At 38.8% G+C, this 21943-nt stretch overlaps 1 protein-coding gene across 4 annotated transcripts in view; it reads right to left on the bottom strand.

Annotated features, from left to right (window-relative positions):
- Nucleotides 1-21943, bottom strand: part of LOC122561733 (tyrosine-protein phosphatase non-receptor type 12-like) — a 129486-nt gene that overhangs the window by 6558 nt on the left and 100985 nt on the right. For 3 of the 4 annotated variants that reach the window (XM_043713808.1, XM_043713811.1, XM_043713810.1), the window contains 4 exons: nucleotides 14380-14457; nucleotides 5366-5463; nucleotides 5248-5278; nucleotides 1197-1322 (listed from right to left, as the gene is read on the bottom strand). In XM_043713808.1, coding sequence (XP_043569743.1) covers nucleotides 1197-1322; nucleotides 5248-5278; nucleotides 5366-5463; nucleotides 14380-14457 — 333 coding nt within the window. The remainder of the gene's footprint in view (nucleotides 1-1196; nucleotides 1323-5247; nucleotides 5279-5365; nucleotides 5464-14379; nucleotides 14458-21943) is intronic. The other variant, XM_043713809.1, reaches the window with a different exon arrangement.

Raw genomic sequence — 21943 nt, forward strand, 5'->3', positions numbered from 1 at the left:
GTGGATAACAGCAAACCCTAATTGTAGGTACATATTTAAATAACAAAAATATGGCTTGGAGGTAGGGAGTGGAGAAAAGGAGAACAGGGGTTGGTGATCAACAAGGTTAGTACTGATAGTGAAACATCTTACAGTTCCTTTCATAGGGACAACATTAAGTCACCAGTCAAATTTATAACAAGTTGCATGCAGTATAAAGTACGATTCCAATATCATTTCCTTCCACATTAGTCTAAGCAAGCAAGAGAAAAATCAGATCAACAGTATTAAAGTCTGAGCATATCAAACAAACTGAGTTGTTTCATTTTGTAAATTAGTATTACTTGCAACTGGATTGAGACTGTGCAAACTCACTTCAACCTTGCAGCCAGAGATCCATCAGTCTGGCAATTCCATAAGATGGAGGCACAATGTTGAAATTCACTATGCCAATCAATTCTCAGTTGTATGTTTTACACATTTATAGATCAAATTACTTTCAAAAGGCTGTAAAACTTAAAAACATTAGATTTGGTTAAAAATTTGATATATTTAAAATTGTAACAAACTTTTAGACAGGATTTTGATTTCTACTTTCTAAGTGATTAAGTTAAAAAAAACTTCAAATTCAACTTCGTTAAAAAAGTTGCTAAGTTATAAAGAGTCTTTCATTAACTTCTCAATTTCCAGTAGAAATGCACTGGAGTGCTATGATAGCCCAGCAATATTAAGCAACAATGTGTTTAACAAGAGGTGGTTAACTATGGGTTTGGGCCTATTATTTCTCAGAACAGGTCCCTCACTTTAGCTGGAGGGGTACAGAAAAAGGCATATATTTCTCCCCAAGTGCACGGTAAGAAAGAGGCCCAGTTACTACAACCTAATTTATCTGACTGCAGTCTACTATTGAAGAAATGTCATTCTGGAAACAGCTTACGTAACTGCCCTAACAGGGGTGGTGAGTGATTCAAGCATACCAAGGCAAAAGTAACCATTTTAAAATAGTTCCAGAATAATATCTTTGTACGTGATCATTTTGTTTGGGGATTGGGGGAAGGGGTGTTTGCAAGCAGGGACATGCTTAAATTAACAGCCAACAAAAGATAATTAAAGTCTCAACATTGCAGATATAAATTTAATAAATTTACAACTTACATGATGACTCAATCTACGTTAAGAGTTTCAGCAAATGTAACCTTATACAATTACGCACTCACCTAAATCTGAACCACGTTCTCTTTGTTTCATATTTGTTTCTGAGGTTTGGTCTACCTCACCCCTGGTTGTATTAACTAATTCTGAATCACCCAATAGCCTCCCACTATCCTGTGTTTCACATGTATCTGAAAGAAAATGTGGATAATGAAATAAATCCAATAAATTAATTTCACGCATAAAAATCAAATCTCAACTTCAAAATAGGTTCAGTTAAGAAATAAAGTACTTCAAACAACAGTACAGTTGTATCAATTTACCTAAAAGCCTTCTGTTGAGGTTCACAATCAATCTGTATAACACTTGAGACCAGAAATATACCCAAAGTTATAGTAATTTCCAGTTCTCTAGCATTATGTTGAGGAGGACCGAAGCTGTAAAATGATTAATTTTAAAATCTTAGGAAGCATAATTACTACTGATACCTTCTCTAAGGGTCTGTAGTACTGATCTGCCAGTCAGATCAGTCCGTCATTGGCAAGTGCTGGAAATTACTCAGTGGACACAGGAATCCACAGCACTGCATTCAAAAGACTAAATTTAATGTCTAAAGGAGGCTGCCTTCATTGGTTAACTTTGCTATCTTGGTTTCTATTGACATCTCTTTCCACTCTGAACATTGCTCTCATCACACCTATAGTTCAAACATTTCCATTTCCAATTTCTTTGGCTCAAATCCATTTGATTCTCTTTTGTCACATCTCTCAGCTTTCTACTTTGCTTTTGTTCTCCAGGTGGCAGAATAACTTGCATTATAAAAGTTCTTGGATAGGAAAGTGTTGAAATCTTTAATTGGTGCAAATTTAATTTTACTTTATAGCTGGCATTTGAGTGAAAACATGAGTTTAGATTCTGTTGATGCGTGATTTGAGCAGATTTATTTTCAAGAGTTTCATTGGTGGAGCAGTCTTTATAAGAAACAGCATAAATTAATTCAGCAGAGGAAGGTGGTGTTTGGTTGCTTCTGCCTAAACAGAGCAACTGATTGATGAGCAAGGCTGGTGAGCATTTATAGTCTTTTAAGTAAAAGCAAGGTCTTCAATTTGTGTTTATGTCTATAGTCTCCCTTTTCCTCTTTCTTATAAATTGCTCAATAGGTTGAAAACTAATATCATTTTCTTTTTACATAAGTGTAAAAAGTAGAAGGTCTTTCAAATGTAAAAAGCAGAGATAAAGTGATTAATTAATATTTTAAAGAAAATTTGATAGATGGCAAGCCAAGTCTGCAAGCTTCTGGACATCAAAGGGATCCCCAGTGAACACATTTATGACAAAGTATTTGCAACTCAAGTAACTTTGGATCAGAGTCAAGGAGGTGGAGTCTGAACTGCAGACATTTGGACCACATCAGGATGGGGGAAATTTAGGTGATACAAACTTGGTCAAATAACTAAGGACAGGACAGTGTGATTGAAGGGAGGTAAGTATAGGGGCCAAACAGACAGCTGTCATGGAACACAAGTCCCTCTAACTGTCCTAATAGTTGAGGTTCTTTCAAGCTGTGTGGATAGGAATTGGGAATACAGGGAGAATCAGCAAACTCATCATGACACTGTGGTACAAAGAGTCATTCAGGTGAGGGAAGGAGATGGGAATTGGTAGTGGTAGGGGACAGTATAATTAGGGGATTAGATATTATTTGTTTCAGCTATGAGCATGAGGCTCAAAGGCTGTGTTGCCTCTTTGGCGCTGGATTTCATGACATCTTGGGGCTAGAGTGGAACTTGGCCTTGAAGAGGAGGGATCCAGGTGTCATCATTCACATTGGTGAAATGACAATGATAGGATTAAAAATGAGGATCCTACCAAGCTAATAATCCCAGAATTACGACCTATGTCATGTATAAACAAATAAACAAACTCAAATAATTAAACTTATGACTTAAAGATTTGTGGGGGAGGAACGGGTTACTTTCAATGGGACACTGGTACTGGGGTAGAAAGGAACAGTACCAATAGGACAGGCTTCACTTGCACCATGTTGCAACCAGTGTCCTGGTGAATTGAATAAGTAGGACTGTATCGAGGGCTTTAAATTAAATATACATGCTTCTGCGGATTGGTGTACTGGTGCATCACTGTGTGAGTGCGAACTTCATCAGTGAGGGAATCAAGGGTCATGGAAATAAGGCAGGAAAATGCAGCTGAAGATTCTGATCAGTCATAATTACATTGAACAGCAAAGCAGACTCAAATCAGACAAAAAATCCTACCTCTATTCGAATGTCTTATGATTTTGTGAAGGACTATGCTGACCAATTACAGTGAGAATAGAACTGTAAGTTTCAAATTATTTCACATCTGGTACGTAGCATTGGCAAGCATGTCAGCTGTAACTAACATGTTAAACTGAACGGAGAACAAGAATGATGATTAAGCCACAATGCGAAGAGAAAAACGATCGCCAACAGTTCATCATGATAGCCAATGGCTCAAAGAAAAAGAAATGTTAGTAGGATAACATTCATATCTTCATGATTTGGAAATTAAATAGATATTCCAAATTGTTCTATAATTTCAATACAGCAGACAAATCATTTTGATTTTATACACAGAACTATAGGCAGTTTGTAAAGCTTATGCACATTATCAATTTATTGCTTCACTGATTTTTTAAAAATACGTTAGAGATAACCTCACTTTACAGTTGCATTTCGAAAAGAAGTGAAAATAAAGGGATACATGTGTTTGCTCAATATGCAGCTTGGACTTTTGGACAAGGACAAACGTGGCTCATTTTCACTCACCTGCATGGACAATTTCAGTACATGGAGGACACACTGAAACATTCTTTAGCGTTCTGTGATGAAAGCTGACGCATAGAATTTTCCAAATAAAAATAGTTGAAAAAGGCAGTTTCATGAACATAAGTGAACAAATCATGAAGCACTGAACTGGCTATTATTGTGGGCTAAAGGGCCCATTTCTGTGCTGTGCGGTTCTATGTTAAAGGTAGAAAATGTCAAGGCATGGAATATATCAATATAGCATGCATGGAAGAAACAACTGAATTTGGACTTGAGGTTTCCAACACTTTCTACTATGGCACTTTTCTCACTTTATGGCTGAGCCTGTTTTGATTTTGTTATTCTACAAGTGTTACTGGCAGGGCTAGCATTGATTTCATATTTCTAATTGCCCATGAGGTTAAAGAGAGTTGAATTCTTAAACTATTGTTGTTTGTCTGATCAAAGTACATTCACACAGCTGTTAGGAAGACAAATCTAGGATTTTGACTCATGAAAAGTATATTTGAGTCAAGATAGTATCTAACTTGAAAGAAAACATGTAGGTGGTGTTGTCCCCATTCACCTTCTGCCCTTGTCCTTCTGGAAGGTTCAGGCCTCAGATTTGGAACGTGTTCTTGAAGAAGCATTGAAGAGTTGCTGCAGTGAATCTTGTGGACATACTGCAACTACGGTGCAGCATTGGAGAAGGGAGTGCATTTTTGAAGTGAAGGAATTAAAAGTGCTTTGTTCCAAATGGTGTTGAGTTCAAGCATTCTTGGAGTTGCACTCATCCAAGCAAGTGGGAAATCATTCCAGCGCATTGCTGACTTATGCCTTACAGGTGGCGGAAAGATTTTGGGGCATCAGATGAATTACTGATATCAAGCTTTTGAGTTCCTTTTGTATTCACAGTATTTATATGGTTAGTCAAAGATGACCCACAGGATGCTACTGGTTGGGAAATTCAATGATGGTCATGCCAAGCTGAAGTCTAATTGATGGAGACTGATTTCTATTATTACTCAGCATCTCTACTATTGTCATATCACATGACCTTAAGGATGATTGATAGCAAACTAGAGTGCATGGCCTTTTCTCATTAATTCTCATGTTTCTGAAAGTGCACAAAATTTAAGACTTTGATAAGTTTCTAATGAGCCACAAAGGGCAACGTAAACTGAAAAGATGGATGCCACTCAAACGAGAAAATCAAGTACTGGTAATGCAATAATTTAACTTCCAATTCAATGACTACAGATTAGATGTGATATGAAGTAGTGAGATAAAGGTATAACTTATTTTAAAATAATTAGTGATTGCTCACTTGTTCTTGAACTTCGAGGATTTTTCAGGCTCTGTTTTGAAAGAAGGAAAAATATTAAAATATTTCCAATGATCCAACTGTCTTAACAACACACGTTTTAAAAAAGTTAATTAATTACCTTACTCCTCACCATCTTTACTTGCTCAATGGTATGTGGTTGTGGAAAGCCACTCCATTCTGCAGACTTCCCAATATGAGACGGCCTGAAAGGGAAGTCTAGAGAAAAAAAAACTGATGACTGTTAAAACAAAAACTTACCACATGTTTCATGCCAACATTTTCTTCAAATTTAGCATCAATTTAGTTACAAATTCCTGAGTGCTAATTTCATATGCTCTAAAAACAAGGACCACTAGCAGAAATTGTGTAACAATTATAAATTTGATATATTCTACAACTGATAATTTCATCAGTATTTTAACTATTTCATAATCAGTATTCAAATCAGTCAATATTTGGTAGCCATATCATAAGCATTAATTTGCCACAGTGGCATCAGAATGTGTGTCAAACTGTGAAAATTTTAACCAAAAAATCAACTTTGATAGGGAAAATATTTGTGCTAAGAAATGGAGACTTTACTTATATAAATATATTGCTATTCACACCTATTTTGGAGCTGAAACAATGGTTTGGACATCAAAGTTCCATTACCTAAGAACTAAGCAAATCATGACAGGCATGTTTCATCTTCAATACTGCATTTTCTCAATCCTGCAGTGAACTGTCAGCCTCAATTATGTGATTAAACACGTAAGCTTCTTACATGGAAGGAGACCAATGACTGAGCTAAGCTCACATAATTAACAAAACAAACTAAGTCAAGGCAAAATCAGTCCACAGCATGCTTTTTCCAAGCAAGTTACACCTGAAAAAAAAATCACTATTTTATTTTAGAAATCTCAAACAAAAAAAATGTGCTAATCATATTCTAAGTGCATTTGTTAAGTTTGTTGTACCAAAGATAAGACCACATTGGATTAAGTGAAATGTAATAATGAGCAGACATAATACAAGGACAAAGTCAAAGGGAAGAGGGTAAAAGGAAACTTCTTAAAATGAAAATATTGGAAGTTTTGTTTCACAGAGTTTGTCATTAGACTTGTTCTTATTCCACGCAGTAGTGATTTGGCCGTAAAATGAAGGAAACAACAATTTTTTTTACATTAAGGAAATGGTGCATGGCTAAGATACAACTGATCAAGCAGTGGCCGTTATTCAACTTGTTTCTTTCAACCAAATTCTGAAATAGTTAATAATCTACTTATTTCAATCTACTATTCATGTATTCTAAAATAGTTTACAAAGAACATATCCTTCACAATAAAATACACTGGTCCAAAAAGCAGCAGCTAGTGCAATAGTTAATGCATTCATTTTAATTTTCAAAAATTCTCTTGTATTGGGGAGAGTTACACTAGCCTGTAAGTACCAAATCTAACTCCTTAATTCAAGGGGGTGATGGCAGAAGAGACAGAAAGAAAACACCCACAAGAGTTAATTTACCTCTGACACAGGTAACGTGTCAGAAGCAATGATAAAAGGCATTACAGTGCAGCACTTCAAGAACAGTTCAAGGCAATCAGGCAGGCAATATTGTTTTGTGAAAAGGAAATCATGTTTAATGGATTATTGGAGCTATTTGAGGAAGTAAGGTGTGCTGTGGATAAAAGGGGAACTGAAAGATTTATCGTTCTTAAGATTTCCAGAAGATGCCACAAGTACATAGATGGGTTAAGTAAATGAACAAAGGTCTCGCAAAGTGACCATGGGTATAGGAAAAATGCAAAATGTTGGTACGAAGGAATAAAGAAGTATATTACCTAAATGGTGAGAAACTGTAGAGGTTAGAGTATTCTAGTTTTAAAAGCTAGCATGCACTTCCAGCAAGTTGATTAGGAAAGCTAATAGAGATTTACTATTTGTTACAAGGGGAATTTGTTACAAAGAGGTGCCAAAGGAATCAACACAGAATATAACTTGTACAGGGGAATGTGGCAGATTGGCAAATGTGAGAATTAATTAAAGTCAGGTAGAAAGATTTTTTTATTTTTCCCTGCTGTTTTTGCCGAACTACTTTCACAGATGAGTGTGGGCAGACCAGGGCTGCAAACTGTGAGATTATTAAGGGATTAAGTGAGAAATACCAGGGATCTCAGTCAGAAAATAAGAGATGCAAACTAAAGGTCAAGGAAGCACCTTTAGAGATTAAGTAATGTGAGAAATTAGCAATGGAGGAGAAAGTGAGGTCTGCAGATGCTGGAGATCAAAGTTGAAACTTTATTGCTGGAACAGCACAGCAGGTCGAGAAATTAGCAATCAAAAGCTGATGAGTGCTGTTTCTTTAACAGACGACAGCTTCTGGCACCAGATGCAACCCAACTGTACTGAAGGTGAAAAAGCAAGAGCGATAGCAGTTAGGCAAATAGACAGGCCACATGTGACTCCAGGTTGGCATGTTGCCTCCCTAGTGTCAGGGTCAGCAATGTCAGTAAGCAACTGCAATGGATCCTGAATGGGGACAGCGTGATCAGGGTCCACATTGTTACCCATGATACAGATAGAATGAGGTTTTGCATCAAGAGTTGAGAGAACTAGGCACTATGACTGAAAAAAGCAGGAAATCAAAAGCTGCAATCTCTGAATGACTCCAGGTGCAATGTGCTAGTGAGTACAAAAATGGGAGAATAGGGCATTGCTCAAGAGATGGTACAAAAGGAATAGTTCTCGATTTCTGATCTGTGAGATCTATACATGCAGGATGGTCTGCACTCAATGGGACCAACATCCTTGTGGACAAGTCTGCTCGTGCTGTTGGGAGGAATTTAGATTATTCAGAAGAGGGTCTAGACAGTATTAGTATAAACGAGGTGGCATACTTTAGTAAAAGAATCACAGTTTACTGAATTCAGTCATATTGAGCCTCAAGAGAGTAAGGTTAGGCTGGATGTCTCTACTTTAATGCTTGTAATTTTATAGGCAAGATAGATGAGTTAAAAGGTATGGAGGTGCACTTGGAATTGCAAATGTTTCCATCAGAGAGACTTGGTTTAGGAAGGGACAGTACCCGGCCAGTTAAAAGCCTGGGATATAGGATCTTCAGGAGTCAGTTGCTGCACTAAAGGGACATGATATCTTGGAAAGGTCTTGCAATTAGGCTTTGTGAATACATCATAGGAATGAAAAAAAATGGGCAGCCACACTGCTGCGAGTATATTATGGACCCCCAGTTAATAGGCAGTAGAGGAGCAGGTACATAGACAATTCACTGAAGTTTGTAAAAATCAATCATTGGCTAGTTATCTTAGGGGATTTCAACTTCTCCAATATTAATTGGCATAGTCATAGTGAAAAGGTTGAGAAGAATCAGATTTCATAAAAGTGTTCAGAACAGCTTTTTATAATCAACATTATAAAGTCTAAGAGGGAATATTGTAGATCCCTGGACCTAATTGTGGGGAATAAAGTTAGACAGGTGTACAAAGTGACAGTGGGAGAACGTTCTTGTGATAGCGACCACGCTACCGCACATTTTAATATCTGCAATGGAAAAGGAAGTAGATAGTCTGCAGGAAAGGATTTTAGTTTGGAGAAGGTAGATTTTACAGGATCTGGCCAAAGTGGGAGATCCTTTGGGTGAATCTACAGAAGAACAGTGGGGGTCATTCAAAATGGAATTGGAGAGAGTATAGGCCCAACATGTTCCTTTTAGGATGTAATGCAGGTATAAAAAGCCCAGAGAACCCTGGAGGTTTAGAAATATTCAGGACTGGATAAGGCAGCAGGTTTTGAACAGGTACAACGGTAGCAAGCAGATGCCCAAGTGGGGGATAGAAAGTGCAGTGGGTAACTTGGGAAAGCAATTGAGAGTATAGGGGGAGCATGCAAAAACAGTGGCAGCTAAAATTAGGGAGAATCTACATTCTAAAAGTAAATCAAGGGGAAGAGGATAACAAAGTGAAAGAGTAGGACCCACTAGGAACCAAGGGTACAACCTGTGTGTGAAACCAGATGACATTGGTAGGTGTTAAACAAATACTTCACATCTATCTTCACTGACTACAGAATTTGGGAAGAGGAACTGAGGGGTTCCTGAACAAATTGATATAAGGAATTAAAGGGAATTGGAGATTTCAGTCGGCTTAAACGTGTACAGATCCCAGGTCCATACGACTTGTATCTCAGGCTATTGTGGGAGAACTGGGAGGAAATTCCAGCTCAAGGGGGAAGAGAGACTCCAGGACCAGAGAATTTAGTCTCAGAATAAAGGGGCGACAATTTAAATAATTGAATCCTTACAGTGTGAAAGCAAGCTATTCGGCCCATCAAGTACACACCGACCCTCTGAAAGGCATCCACTCCAGACCATCCCCCATCTCACCCCCATTCCTGTAACCCTGCATTTCCCATGGCTAACCCACTTAGCCTGTACATCCAATGGAGTTGAGGAGGAATTTCTTTGGAAGGCTTGGAGTCTTTGGAATTCCTTGCTACAGACAGCTGTGGGAACAGAGTCTTTTTTTTAATTCATTCACAGGATGAGGATATCTTTGGTTAGGCCAACATTTATTGCCCAACTCTCATTGCCTAGAAGGCAGCTAAGAGTTAAGAGCCACATATAGGTCAGACCAGGTAAGGATGACAGTTTCCTTCTGAGGGATATTAGTGAATCATGGGTTTTTTTCTGACAATCAGCAATGGTCATCATTGCACAATTCCAGATTAGTATGGAATTCAAATTCCACCATCTTCCATGGCGGAATTTGATGCCAAGTCCCCAAAACATTATCTGGGTGTCTGGATTTTTAGGCCAGTGAGAATGTAACTAGGCCATTGCCTCCCCTAAAGTAATATATATTTGAGGCTGACACGGATAGATAGATTCTTAATTAGTAGGGGAACCGAGGGTCACAGGGAAAATACAGAAAAGTAGATATGAGAAACGTTGGGTCAGTCATGATCTTATTGAATAGTGGAGCTGGTTTGAGGGGCTGAACAGTCTACTCATGCTCATATTTCTTACGGACTGGAGGACAGCTACTGTGGTTTCAATTTTCAAGGGTGGAAAGAATAAACCAGGGAACCAGGTAAATCAGCGCTGGGATCCTTTTTGTTTATAACATATATCAAGTATGTAGAAGAAATGTGGGTTTGACATTAAGTTTGCAGATGACACAAAGATTGGCTGGGTGGTTGACAGCGAGGAAGAATGTCTTATGTTACAAAAGGATATGAATGGATTGGTTGGATTAGCAGATCAGTGGCTGTTAGAACTTAACCCTAATAGCCCTGGAAGAAGTAACAATACAAATGGCAGGACATTAGGAAGCTCAGAAGAACAAAGGAATCTTGGGCTGTTTGTTCACAGATCCCTGAAAGCAGCAAGACAGGTTAATAGTTTAAGAAAGAAGTCTCATGGGACACTTGCTTCTAACAGTTGTGGTGGCATAGATTATAACAGCAAGGATGCAATATTGGAGCTGTACAGAACTTTGGTTATGCTGCAGCTGGAGTATTGTGTGCAATTCTGGTCACCACACTATAGGAAGGATTATGACTACATTAGAGACGACAGTCATAGAGCACAGAAACAGACCCTTCAGTCCAACTAGTCCATACTGACCAAACTTCCCAAACTAAACTAAATTGCCTGTGCTTGCACCCAATTAGGACTTCTCCAGCCTCATTTCCGAGCAGTCCAATGTTCACTCTTGCCCCTCTCTTTTTAGGTATCTAAAAAAATCTCTTGCAATAGCCTTGCATATTATAAGCTAGCTTACTTTGTTGTTTCATCTTCTCCCCACTTATTGCTTTTTTAGCTTTCATCCAGTGATTTTTAAAGGCTTCCCATTAATCATCACCACCTTGGAGATTCAACATTATGTTGTCTGGAATGGAGCACTTCAGCTGGAGAGAGGCTGGAGAAGATCAAGTTGCTTTCTTTACAGCAGGAAAGGCTGAGAGAAAATTTCACTCAGATGTACAAGATTATGAAGTACATGGAAAAGGTGGATAGAAAACAGCTGTTCCCTTTCGATGAAAAGTCAATAATCAGGGAACATAATTTTAAGATGGAACGCAAGAAATCTGGCAGGGTTTTGAGGAAAGATCCTTTCACCCAGAATGTGGTCAGAATATGGGACACTGCTGGGAGACTAGTTGAGTTGGGAAACCTCAACTTTTTAAGAAGTAGTTAGATGAGCACTTAAAATGTGATAACATTCAAGGCTATTGGCCAAGTGCTGGTAAGTGGGACTAGTGTGGATTTGGAGTAGTTTTTGTTGGTGCAGACTCAACAGGCAATTGAGCCTCTTCTGTACTGTATGATTCTATACATTGGTTTTACTTCAGTTAGGAGGAGAAAGTGAGGTCTGCAGATGCTGGAGATCAGAGCTGGAAATGTGTTGCTGGAAAAGCGCAGCAGGTCAGGCAGCATCCAGGGAACAGGAGAATCGATGTTTCGGGCATAAGCCCTTCTTCAGGAATGGGGAAAGTTTGTCCAGCAGGCTAAGATAAAAGGTAGGGAGGAGGGACTTGGGGGAGGGGCTACAAGGTTTTGATAAAACCAAATCTAGAGAATGGTATACAGTATTTGTCTCCTTATTTAAAGCTCTGATAAAGATTCAACGTGACTCGAAACGTAAGCTTGGTCTCTCTCCATGGATGCTGCCTGACCTACTTTAATTCGAGCGATTTTTGTTGTCAGAACAGATTCCAGCATCTGTAATTTGCTCTTACAAAATGCTGAGTGGTCTTGACAGGGTGTATTTGGAAAGATTGTTTTTTCGTGAGAGAATCTAGAATTAAGGGTCTCTGCTTAAAAGTAATGGATCACCCATTTAAGACAGAAAAATAGAACTTCTTTTCCTCACGAGGGTGATGAGTCTTTGCAGTTCTTTTTCTCAAAAGAGGATGAAAGCAGAGCCTCTGAAAATTTTCAACGAAGAGGTAAACAGATTGTTGGTAAGGGGGTGTCATCAGGAACGTGGAGTAATCATTTTAGCCACAATCTTATTGAATGCCGAGCAGACTCAATAGGCCAAGTGACCTACTTTTGCTCCTACTTTATATGTTTACATTATTAAAAGGGATATTATAAGGTATAACATGGTTGCTTTCGTTACATTTCTTATAAATTGGCAAGTTTGCTTCAAACAGTAATAGGACAACTTTGTATTTAAATAGTAGGAAATTAAATTGAAGAAAATGATTCTCTAGTGCTTTTCAGAGACTTAAGTGGCGTGGTCAAAACAAGGAGGTAGAATGACCAAAAGCTTGGTTAAAGTTGATCTTAAGGAAAACAATTTAAGGGAGGTAGAAGGATTTAAAAAGGGGAATGGCAGAGCAGGAGCCAAGGCAGCTAAGAGTATAGTTAGCAGTGAGGTAAAAAGGGGTTTGGCAACCATCAGAAAGCACAGGATTCCGGAGAAGTGGAAGAGATAGATTAGATTAGAGACAGGAAGAAGTGAAGCTATGAATGGCTTCAGACATGAGAATGAGCATTAAATCAGAGACCAGGAGCCATTGTAAGCAGCCAAGATGGAGGAAGAGCAGTGATGAGACATTGGTACAAAAGTTTGAATGAATTCCAGTTCAGAGAATGGAGCTGGAGAAACTGAGGTGACAAAGGCTGTTTCAGTAGCAGGTGGGCTGAGGTAGAAGCAGTGTGTCTTTGCAGTTTGGAAGTAGAATTTCAAAGGTCAAACAAGATGCTGAGGTTGTAAACAATCTGGTTCAAATGAGTAAAATGGCTTGAAAGGAATGAAATTCATTGCAAAAGATCAAAAGAAAGTAGTTCCTATCTTGTCCATGGTTGGAGCGTAGTAGCCATGATCCTGTCTAATGTTCTAAGAACATGGTATAAGATCTAACTTTAGTAGCTGGTGGAATTTAAATTAATAAAATAAAACTGGAATTGTGGACTAATCTCAGCAATGCTGATGATGAACTATCACTGATTGTCACAGAAACCTATGTGGTTCACGATATCCTTTAGAGAAAGAATGTTGCCATTCTTATCCAGCCTGTCCTACATTTGACTCCACAGTAATATGGTTGACTTGAGTGCCCTGGCAAAGGCACTCAGTTCAATGGCAATTAAGGGTGATCAACTAATGCTGGTCAGACGTGCCCACATCCCATTAACGAGTAAAGAAAATAAAAGCTGGAGGTGTTGAGTTGCATGTCAGACAAACAATTCAAAATACAAGCAACGTGTGAGAATTTTTAAAAAAGGCATTGCAAAAGGTACAGCTGGTTGTCCTAATGGACACATGAAGGTGAATCTCATGTCTCCAGAGGATGTCACCAAGGTGCAGCACGTAAATGAGGAATAACAACTGGACAAATATAGGTCCCTGAAGGAAGAACCAACATACTGCCTCAAAATAGTGGGTCACAGGGTGGTATCTACCATTCAGCATCTAAAAATCACAGCAAAGTGTTCCTGTAATCACAGAAAACTTTGAAAAAGGCTACGCTCTTCCTCATAAAAAGAGGAAAACAAGTGGCCGAACACTCCAAATTGAAGTATTGAGTGGTTTTTGGCTGGCAATTTATGTCATCATAGTAATTATTTTTTGTCTTTAGTGAATATTATGGCTCTACACAATTCCAGATTATCACTGGGTGTCAAATATAAAATATTCCTGACCATGAAATATTACATTGTTACCACTAGCCAATAGTGTTCACTGTACACTTAACTACCTTGTCGCTCAGCGGCAGATATTTAACACGTCAATCAGCAAATGCCAGGTGTTAAAATTCATGATATCCGTGTAAATTATCGGCAATATATGAATTGAGTCTGTAACTGGTTTACACAGTTCAAATTTTAACATTTTGTATAGAGCTCCGTCAAAAAAAATCTCCCAAATTCAAAGTTACTGTTGCCTCATTTTAAAAAAAATGCTAGACTTATTCATAACAATCAATTTACTAAGCAGAAAGGAGATAATTCTACTTATCTCTCCATTTAGAGTAAATTAGTAGTAAAGTTAAAGTTATTCTGTCCAGCCACTAGGGTGGCTTGGTGGGTCCATAAAACAAACAATTCACCAGCGTCCACATGACTTGAACAAATGATTTGAGCAACTCTATACCAATTAAAAAGGAATACAGAAATCTTACCAGATTCGTTAGCCACAACAAAAGATTCAGGAGTTCTTTCTGGTAAAGGTGGTGGACTGTCTTCTTTGCTCCCAGAACCTTTCAAAGTAAAATTTCAAAACTTGATTTGTGAAGACATTATTATGACTGATTAAGTTCCCCTCTTTCACGCACAGTTTGAGTGTGTGGGGATTGTGGATCTGAAAAGCTATCATGAAGACACTAGGAAATCTGATGCGCAAGATAAACCTATTTTAATATTTACTTTCATGCCTAGTACAGGAGCTGGTACTGTCACAACAGTCATAACTGTGTACACACTTATAAACATCTTGTTTGGATGCAAATATGGAACAGAGATTGTATCAATCATCCAATATTGAACAATTGGCACCAAGAATATGGCAAATCTGTAATCAAACATTCTGAACACATTGTAATCTTTTTTCAAAAATACCAATATTGTCTAATGGAAATAATTGAACAGCCACAGGTGAGGATTTACTGCCCTCTTTGCTCCCCAATAAAACAAGAGCACTCCACATTTCTAACAGGAGATTAATATACTTGTAAAATAGCTTGAAACAAATAAGTCTAAGTCTACGGGGTGAAATTGTATTTGCAGTTACATTCCATTTGTTCCAAAAGCACACAATCTGTGGGCAGTCAGTCCATGTGACATTTCATAAATTCCTACTTTGGAAATAGAACCGGTCTGTGGAATACACACAGACTCTATCCTCACACCTTAATGTATTGTCTGAGCTGAAATGTCACTTTTTTTTAATACTGACAAAACCTTAAGTTATCTCAGGAGTGTGACCTGAAAGTAGTTCTGGGATTTACATATTAATGAACTGAAACTTGCAACCCATTCGAAGTGATTAAAAACTTAACAGCAATCTAGATTTGTTCAATACATCACATCAGTTGTATGACACTTTGATCTTTTATTATACATTCTGTATCTTATGATCCTGCCCCACTAGCTACCTGACAAAGTAGCAGCAGTCTGCAAGTTTGTGCTTTCAGATGTACCTGGTGGACTATCACCTGCCATTGTGTGATTTTTAAACTTTGCCAGCCCAGTCCAACACCGGCACCTCCACATCATTATTTTGTGTTAACTGTCAGAAATACAGAGAGCCATTTTCAACTCTGACAATTCTCTCAGTACAGAACTGTTGGGAAAATGAAAACCATGCACCTTTTCAGCGCAATCAGCTACCACAAAATTTAAACATCCAGAATTATAAAAACATGTTGGCAGCTGCTATCAAATATTAAGTACATTAGGCAAGACAGTTTAGGGTACTGGATGGGCTGGGTGACTGGTAAAGTGATGCAGTGTTTAGGATAGATCAAGATGAGTGGAAGATATCAGATTCAGCAGGACATGTGGGTTTGGTGCTTGGGATTGGGTCTGTCGGATCCAGATTTTTGTGGCGGGGATTGGTCTGGAGCTGGAGGCAGATGAATACTTGCTCTAGAGTTAGACTTTATATTTAATTGTATAACCGTACCTAAATAATTAGATTAGATTACTAAAGATTAGATTAGATTACATTACAGTGTGGAAACAGGCCCTTCGGCCCAACAAGTCCACACCGACCCGCCGAAGCGCAACCTGCCCATACCCCTACATTTACCCCTTACCTAACACTACGGGCAATTTAGCACGGCCAATTCACCTGACCTGCACATCTTTGGACTGTGGGAGGAAACCAGAGCACCCGGAGGAAACCCATGCAGACACGGGGAGAACGTGCAAACTCCACACAGTCAGTTGCCTGAGGCGGGAATTGAACCCGGGTCTCTGGCGCTGTGAGGCAACAGTGCTAACCACTGTGCCACAGTGTCGCCCACAATTAGTTACTTAATTTCACTGGAACACTCCAAAAACTAATTTAAATGAATACTTATGAATTCCAAGTGTAAAGGAATTTTCAGCAGAATCTTCAATTTCTCAGGCAATTTCTTCAGACTCTGCTACAATAGGATTTCCACAGGCCACGATGAGCAACTATCATGCATACTGAAATAAAAATGGAAAGAACTATGGATTCTGTAAATCAGAAACAAAACCAGAAGTTGCTAAAAAGTTCAGGTCTGGCAGCATCTTTGGAGAGAAAGTATGGTTAATGTTTTAGGTCAGTGACCCAAAACCAGATCTGAAATGTTAACTTCGATTCCTCTTTACAAATGCTGCCAGGCTTGCTGAGCATTCCCAGCAACTTCTGTTTTTGTTTCTGAAATAAAAATGGTTTGACCATCGGAAGATCTGGCTTTTAGCTGTACATATTAATTTCACTGAACAACCCTAATACATAATACGGGTCAATGCACTTCATGTCTACATTTAATCAAACATCAAACACCTCAATGCAAAGCTTTAGTGTTCCTCCTTTCCCAAAGTTTGCAATTTTAAGGAAAAAATTTATTGCCCGCCTTGCTTGGTTTCTGTCCAATAAGTGGATGCAAACAGTACTCGATCTCCAGTGTGACTTCCCAGAATGTCGATTTGCATGAGTTCTTTCCTGATCCAGCCCTATACCATCTATAGCATGGTTAGATACTGCTCACTTTGTACCACAACATGCCCAGCCTATTACTATTCATTCTTGATTGCACTCAATTTCTTCAGTTAGTTTCAAGTTACTCCAATCAATCAAGCTGACCATAACAGTTCCAGTCACCATATGCTATTGGTTTTTAGTCACATTATGTAAAATTTTAACAAATAATCAATAATCTAGGAAGTAAAACACAATTACCACTGTTGGGCAGGGCTTAAACTAACTTGGCAGGGGGTAGGATCCAAACAGAATGTTTGGTAAGGGGAGATGAATGGCTAGATTTAGAAGAAACAGCAAGTGAGTCAAAGAGGAACAGGAATTATAGGCCAGTTAAGGTACGAGGAAGTTTGGCAAGGTTGGATGGTATTTGTTTTAACATGGCATTATAGGCAGACAGAATGCTCAAAACAGAAGCCCTAAGAGGAATACACAAGATGAAAAGGAATACTTAAAAGGAAGGTAGAAAAGCAAAAGTGGGGCATGAAAAGATAATGACAGTTAAAAAAGCAAAATCAAGCTATTTTACAAGTACATTAAAGGATAAAAGAATAACTTGGGAAAAAGTAGGGCTCATTAAGAACTAGTGGTAACTTGCACATGGAGTCTGGAGACATAAGCAGGGTTTTAAATGAATACTTTCTGTTAGCGCTCACTGAGTGGGATGTTGTGAGCACAGAAATCAGGGAGAGGATATAATAAGTTAGCAAAGACAGGAGGTTCCGAGTGATCTGGCAGATTTAAAAGTAAACTGATGTCCAACATAAGATAAAACATATCCCAGGCTGATGAAAGAAGCAATGGAGGGAATACCAGGGGCACAGAGAATAATTTTCAATCCTTCTGATCATATGAGGAGGAGAGCCAATGTGACACTGTTATTCAAGAAGGGAACAAGAGATAAACTGGAAACTGCAAGTCAATTAGATTAATCTCAGTGGTGAGGAAACTACTGGAATTAATTTTGAAGGACAGAATTAATCTGCAGTTGGAGAGGCAGGGATTAATCAAGAACAGTCAGCATGGTTTTGTTAAGGGGTGGTCATGACTGAACAACTTGATTTAATTTTTTGAAGAGGTGACCAGGTGCGTAGATGAGGGCAATATATCGATGTAGTCCACATGGACATCAGCAAGGCACTGAATAAGGTCCCAAATGACAGAATGATAGTGAAGATAAGAGCTCTTGGGATCCAAGGAAATTTAGCTAATTAGATCCAGAATTGGCTGGTGATAAGAAACAGAGGTGATGTTCAAAGGGTGTTCTTGTACTAGAAGCCTGCATTCAGTGGGGTTCTGTAATGTTTATGGTATATATTAATGACTCAGGTTTGAATGTAGAGTAATGATCAGCAAGTTGGTGAATGATATGAAAATTGATGGGGTGGTAAACAGCAAGGAGGATAGCCTTATATGATGGTAGGATATTGATATATACAGGAGGACTGGTCAGATGGTTTGATCAGTGGTAATGGAATTCAATCTGGATAACTGAGAGGTAGGACAAACAAGGCAACAGAATACATGATGAATGTCAGAAATCGAGGAAGCCCGGATTATCAGAGGGATTGTGTTGTCCATGTACACAGGTCCCTTCAGCTAGCAGGTTGGTAGTGGTTAAAAAAAATGTGGGTTACAGTTAGCTGAGGCAGAAAGCTTAAGAGCAGGGAGATTATGCTGGAACTGTATAAAAAGGTGATTGGGTGACAGCTAGAGTATGGTGCTTCAATTAACTTTGCTGATGCTGTTGTATCATTGGTCTTTACAGAAGCGTTGACATAGTTTAACTGCAGTGTATAGCAAATTTTAAGTTATAAGTAGCAATGGAGATCTCTTTCAAGCAAATCAGAACCTGAGATGGAGCAATTGTACAACAAGTGACTGAGCAATCCCAATGCCAGCTCGAAATTTTGTATATTCAAAATGACTGTGATAGCAAGTAAATAAGTTCATTTATCCCACATGCCCACCATGGTAGCAAGGCAGGGAGTTAGATAACCAACAGGATGTATTGTGTTCTGTCTTCTGACTGGATCAAATATCTGGTCAGGGAAATCAAAGTTACAGTCACAGTGCTGGGAGGATATGTAAATTAGGGGTCGATAATTCTGATATAGGGTGGATTTGGATAACCCAATGTCCTGGTGGTACATGTTTTGCCATACATGCAGAGTTCAGAGGAAGATGTTGTAAGGAAGGCTATTGCAACACCACGAAGAGCGGAGGAAACTAATTAAGAACAATGAGCATGAGACCCCAGAATACAAGGATAGTTTGGTTTAAATTTCATTTTGTACTTGCAATTTTTCAGACATCTCTAAAGGTAACAGAGCCAATGCAAGATGATTAGAGACATAAAGCACTAGTCAGATCTGAAGTTCATGGAACAGAGAGTCCTTGCGACAATCACAGACAGAGAATTCTCGGGTATGGCTATCTTGGGGCAATTACTGGCCAAGGACCAAAATGGGGAGGGGCACCATTGTAAGGAGGTACTGAAATGCCTCTCTGACAAAGAGAATCAATTCAAAGATCTAATCAATAGCAGACAGGGTGAGGAAGAGAGACATGATGATGAGATCTGAGGAATTAGATGGAAAGATCTAATTAAAGTCAAAACAGCTGATCAAATGAATGTTTCATGATTGCTATTGTTATGGACCAGGCCAGACCTCCTTAAAACATTTCAAGACCCTAACTTTTCTACTTATTTTAAGCAGAGTTGAGGTGGATATTCCAGGAGTGATACAGTTGGCCCAATCACTCAGTTTTAAAGAAAACAGAATTTATTTACAGGTGAACAAAAGAGAACCGAATAAAGAAAAACATAGCAACTTTTGAGAAGATTTGTAGCTCAGGTTGATGATATGTATTAAGTTAGCTTGCTGAGTTGGAAGATTTGTTTTCAGATGTTTCGTCACCATGACTAGGTTACATCATCAGTCAGTGTCTCCGGTGAGGCACTGGTGGTATGTACCAACTCTGTTTATAGGTCTTGGTTTCTTAAGATGGATGATGTCATTTCCAGCTCTTTTTTCAAAAGTAGATGGGATCTAAGTTGATGTGTTGATTGATGGAGTTCTAGTTAGAATGCCGTGCCTCTAACAATTCTCATGCGTGTCTTTGTTTCGCCTGTCCAAGGATGTGGGTGTTGTCCCAGTCAAACTGGTGTCCTTCTTTGTCTGTATGTATTGAAATTAGTGATAATGGGTCATGTCTTCCAAGGTCACTCAGTTCGAACAAGACACCTAGCTCTTGCACTTTTTTGGAGTATGACATGGTGACACACTAATGACAATCTACTGTTGCTATCTGGCTCATACCAACAAATTTGAAAAAAGATCTGAATTGTATCTATTTCATTACTGCAATTGATGCCAACTAAAGATCAGGCAACAAGAAGTGTTTCTATGCATTCAATTCTGTTTGAAAAAAAACATGGAATATCATGGCAAATTCCAAGTCAAATTGTAGCTAAACCTGAACAGCTGAGTTAATAACAGAATTCCAAAACAAGAGCCATACCGGACTCAAAACTGGATTCTCTCCAACATGTTGCCAGACCAGAGGTCTTCCAACACTTTCTTTTTTAGTCAACAAGCAAACAAGGCACAATTCGATTGGAGTAACTTCTCTGATCGTGCCCATTATCTCAGAGAACATGTAAACAGATCATTTTAGGTCAGATTAAAGCTACCAGGCCAGATTTTTCTGCAACAAAGCATGGAACAGTGTCTACTATTAAATTTGGTCTTAGTATTACACTCCATTTCGCTGAAACTGCTGTATGCTGATAATGATAGAGGAAGGAAAACAGGGATCTGAGTAAACAAAGCAATCCTCACTCAAATTAGACTGATGATTTGGGAAACTAAATCAGTAGTTCTTCCTAGACAGTAATTGTAGAGAGGGAAATAGAGATTGGAAGGAGACCAAGAAAAGGTTAAACAAATTTTGAATGATATCTTTAAACTCTCCAATATCTGAAACGTTACCTGATTCTACATTTGCAATTGTGGACATTCAATGCTAGACTCTTGGTTGACATTTATCATACAGTTTAAAAGGATATTTTTGCTTGAAATGACAAAGATTAACTTCTTGTAGCTAGTTTAGTTCCTATCTTTCAGGGATTAAATTCCCTACAGTATGGAAACAGACCCTTCAGCCCAACAAGTCCACACCGACCCTCCGAAGAGTAACCCACCCAGACCCAATCTCCTTTACTATATTTACCCCTACTAATGCACCAATCAGTATGGACACCCCACCTCCCGGAGGAAACCCACATAGACATGGAGAGAATGTGCAAACGTCACACAGGCACAGTCACTCGAGGCGGGAATCGAACCCAGGTCCCTGGCACTGTGAGGCAGCAGTGCTTTCCACTGAGTGACCGTGCCACCCATCAACTGTGCAAATATAGCAGCATTACAATCTTTTATGCATTTCAATGGAGAGATGGACAGTAATATGTCACAATGCTAACAGCCAAACGAGAACACAAATTGTAGATATTGTATTCAAACGTAATTCCACATTTCCGTCTCATCTGAAGTTGCTAGAGCATTTACACACAACAGAAATTGCCATTAGCATCACCATTATTTGACAGTAGAATCTGGCCAGTTCTGTTTGCTAGGAAAGTTTATCAGCTTAACCAAAGCAAACTTTGACCAAATTCCATTTGCTTCATGAGCTATCAAGAACCTGCGGGAGGCAAATGCTATGGGCCCTGACAATATTCCAGCAATAGCACTGAAGACTTGTGCTCCAGAACTTGCCAATCGCTTAGCCAAGCTCTTCTAGAACAGTTAGGACACTGGAATCTATCTGACAATATGGAAAATTGTGCAGCTATATCCTGTACACAAACAGCAGAACAAATGCAACTCAGCCAATTACTGCCCCATGAGTCCTTTCTCGATCATTAGTGAAGTGATGGAAGGTGTCATCAACAGTGGTATCAAGTGCTCAGCGATGTCCAGTTTGGGTTGTGCCAGGACCAGTCA

This window comes from Chiloscyllium plagiosum, chromosome 23, assembly GCF_004010195.1.
Source record: "Chiloscyllium plagiosum isolate BGI_BamShark_2017 chromosome 23, ASM401019v2, whole genome shotgun sequence".
NCBI classification, from domain to species: Eukaryota; Metazoa; Chordata; class Chondrichthyes; order Orectolobiformes; family Hemiscylliidae; genus Chiloscyllium; species Chiloscyllium plagiosum.